The sequence below is a fragment of the Belonocnema kinseyi genome, chromosome 8 (genome assembly GCF_010883055.1).
Source record: "Belonocnema kinseyi isolate 2016_QV_RU_SX_M_011 chromosome 8, B_treatae_v1, whole genome shotgun sequence".
In the NCBI taxonomy this organism is placed as follows: Eukaryota; Metazoa; Arthropoda; class Insecta; order Hymenoptera; family Cynipidae; genus Belonocnema; species Belonocnema kinseyi.
Genome location: NC_046664.1, coordinates 144,192,236 through 144,195,349, shown reverse-complemented (window position 1 = coordinate 144,195,349; position 3,114 = coordinate 144,192,236). Strand labels below are relative to the sequence as shown.

At 33.8% G+C, this 3,114-nt stretch overlaps 1 protein-coding gene across 8 annotated transcripts in view; it reads right to left on the bottom strand.

Moving 5' to 3' along the window:
- Positions 1-3,114, bottom strand: part of LOC117178007 (UDP-galactose transporter senju) — a 315,812-nt gene that overhangs the window by 202,056 nt on the left and 110,642 nt on the right. For 7 of the 8 annotated variants that reach the window (XR_004467779.1, XR_004467780.1, XM_033369188.1 and 4 more), the window contains one exon: positions 1,123-1,262. Coding sequence is in view for 6 of the 8 variants with exons in the window: in XM_033369187.1 (XP_033225078.1) it covers positions 1,123-1,262 (140 nt within the window). In the remaining 2 variants the exon portion in view is untranslated. Of the gene's footprint in view, positions 1-1,122; positions 1,263-1,567; positions 1,671-3,114 lie in introns of those variants that run through there. The other variant, XM_033369186.1, reaches the window with a different exon arrangement.

Below are 3,114 nucleotides of genomic sequence, written 5' to 3'. Positions count from 1 at the left end.
ACCGCATTTGAAGAAGAAAAAACCGCTTTATCATCACGACAATGCGCCTGTTCATTCATGCTTATTTGCACAAGCAAAATTGCATGAAATCGGCTTCGAATTAGTTCCTCAGCCACCGTATTCCCCAGACCTGGCCCTTAGCGACTATTACTTGTTCCCTAACCTGAAGAGATGGCTCACCGGTAAGCGTTTTTACTCAAATGAGGAGCTCATAGCTGAAACTGAGGCGTATTTTGGAGACCTTCCGATCGAGTACTTTTCGGACGGTATCAAAAAGTTAGAAAATCGTTGGGCTCGCTGTATCGACCTAAAAGGAGAGTATGTTGAAAAATAAAACCGACTTTGGCCAAAAAAACGTGTCCGTGTTTCATTTTTCAGGGACTTATCAGACTGCCTAGTAGGTTTTTAAGCCTGGGGTGTTGTTTGACACTAAACGGTAATTTTAGTCAGATGATTTTCAAACAAATGACGCACTACTATAGAAAAGTATTACAGAGGTGAGAGAGCAGGGACAAATTGTTTAAAAAAGCGTAACATAATAACTGAACAGCCTGAAATTATGTTTTTCGATGTACGTGTACGGACTGTCCGATTCGAAATTGTAGGTAAAGAAGTATTGTTATTATTATTGAGAAAATTATTGGAAATTATCAATGATTTTTTAGCAACGGTTCGAAAAAATATCGGTAAAATTATTGAGGCATATTAAGAATTAAGTTATTTTAGTTCGAAAATTTCTCATAAGAATGCTAACACTTGGTTTCCTATTATACATTTTTGTAATGGTTAAAAATTTAAAACTCCTTTTTACCAAAATTACTGAATAGTAAAAGGAAAAACTTACTTTGCCCTTTGCATAGGAAATAACTAACAGGTAATAATTAGAATATTTTATTCTTGATAACATGCACTTTTAAAAAGTATTTTTAAAGCAGTTACGAAGTTTTTCGGAAGTGAAGAAGTTAATAAACGGTCAATAAAAGAGTTACGAATATTTTAATCAATATATGTGACCGGTGGCAAGAAAAAGAATCCCATTTATCGGCTTTCTTTGAAAATTTCACTATCTCACACAAAATGCACAAATAAATGCTTTTAAGATTGAAAAATAAATGCATATACCTGAAAAACAATTCCAGTTATAACGACACGAAATTGCAGCAGAAGAAAGTACGTGGTCGGATCAAAAGTCGCTAAATTCAAGAAAGCTAGATTGTTGTACAAACAGTACAATGACGAAGGTACCATGTACAACGTTAACACTGAAAAAATATAAATGGATGTTATTTATTGGGAATATATTGTAGTTAGACGTAAATGGTGAATATCTCCGGATACAAGCCAGTGATCTACAATCCCGCGTCTTTCATAGTAGGAATAGTGCAATAAACCATAATTATTGAAAGTAAATAGAAGTTTGAACTTTGTATACTTTCTTTTATCATTGAAGAGAAAAAACAAGTAGAACGTTTTATAATTTCACTGTATTGAAAATTTTTTAAAGCGAGTTACTGTTTACCATCATATTATATTCTTGCGCTGAATTTATAAAATGTCGGAGACTTACAATTTTCGAAATCTTCGCAATTCCAATTCATATGCCTTATATGTGGGATACATTCCCATTGTATTACCCATTCCATCACATTGCACATTTTGTAGTATAAGGCTGATGGAGCGATGCATCAAAAAGTCTCAAAATCTGCGGAATGACTAGAATGTTTACTTCATTTCCAAATCCAAAGATAAAAATTTCATAAGATCACTTTCCAAAGTTTTACGGAAGGGTCCTCCTGCTTCTATTTAACCTCAATTCTATAGATTCTATAGATTTTTTTTACTATTTGGTGCACCACTCCTGAAAGCTAGAATTCTGTTGTTGCTATTCCTGAACTCTTGGACACAGACCAAATCGTTTTCGTGAATTTTAGTCGTTTCGTAAGAGAAATGTACTGCTCAAAGATTACTCACAGATTAGCCAGATTACACGTACTGCAATTTTCATACAGATTCAGAAGGTAGCTTATGGCTGCCCTGCCTTTATTTTGTCTGAGAATAATAGATAAATTAATTAGTTTGGATCTGGGGATTGATGCCCTGCCTACTTTTTTCCTGTTCCGTTTAATCATAGTTGAAAATTAAAAAGTTTAGTGAATGAATTAGGCACATCCTTCGAATTTAAAGCTCATTCGTATAAAGTGGTTGCAGAATTCTAAGTTGCAGGAAATAACCGTGGACGAATCGTTCCATAAGAGTTCAAAGAAAAATTACGCTCAAATTTATTTTTATATTATCGGAGATTCGACATAAATTTATGGAGAACTCTGGTGCATGTTTTAGGCCTTCTTAGTATATGACCGTAGGGGAGATTGGGGCTAAATGTTACGTTTTTCAACACTAATTTTTTCGACGCACTAAATCCCCAAACACATAATGTAAACACATCTATTGTGTGCTAAACGTTAAAAGTGTTTCTTGCCTACTAAAACTATATTTTGAGCCGTGTTAAGAAGTAGAGAAGTTAAAGGATATGGAAACGATAAATTTGATAGTATTTTTTTAAAATCATGTGACGAAGGCCGAATTTTTGGCAGTACTTAGAACAGATAAATTCTCCATTTGTATTGCATGAACCGTCTGAGCAATTTTATCGGCATCGATTGGCGCGCTTTTGCGCTTTTCGTCAAGGACAATTTTCTATGCACAAATATTCGAAATGGATAGTGAAGATAGTTTGTTGAACACGCAAACCGACCTAAACACACCAAAACGTAAAAAAAAGGAATAAAAAAACATTTAACATTTAGGCAACCCAACTTTGTAACATTTAGCAAAAATTGACTAAAAATATACAGAAAAAAGTTTCATATTCGTATTTAGTGTATTCAAATTAGCTAAAAGATGCTTACTTTAATAAGAATATCTCCAAAAAAGTACTCAAAGGTTAAAACTTTCAGCAGGGCAAAAATTTACGACGCCATGGTGAAAACACATATACATGTTGACGTTGAGATAAATACAGTCTGTCAAGTTAAAGCGTGGGTAACTTTTTTGGTAAAATATTTTATTTAAACGCATGTTTCTACATGGAATTACATTTGTCAAGGTGTCGAG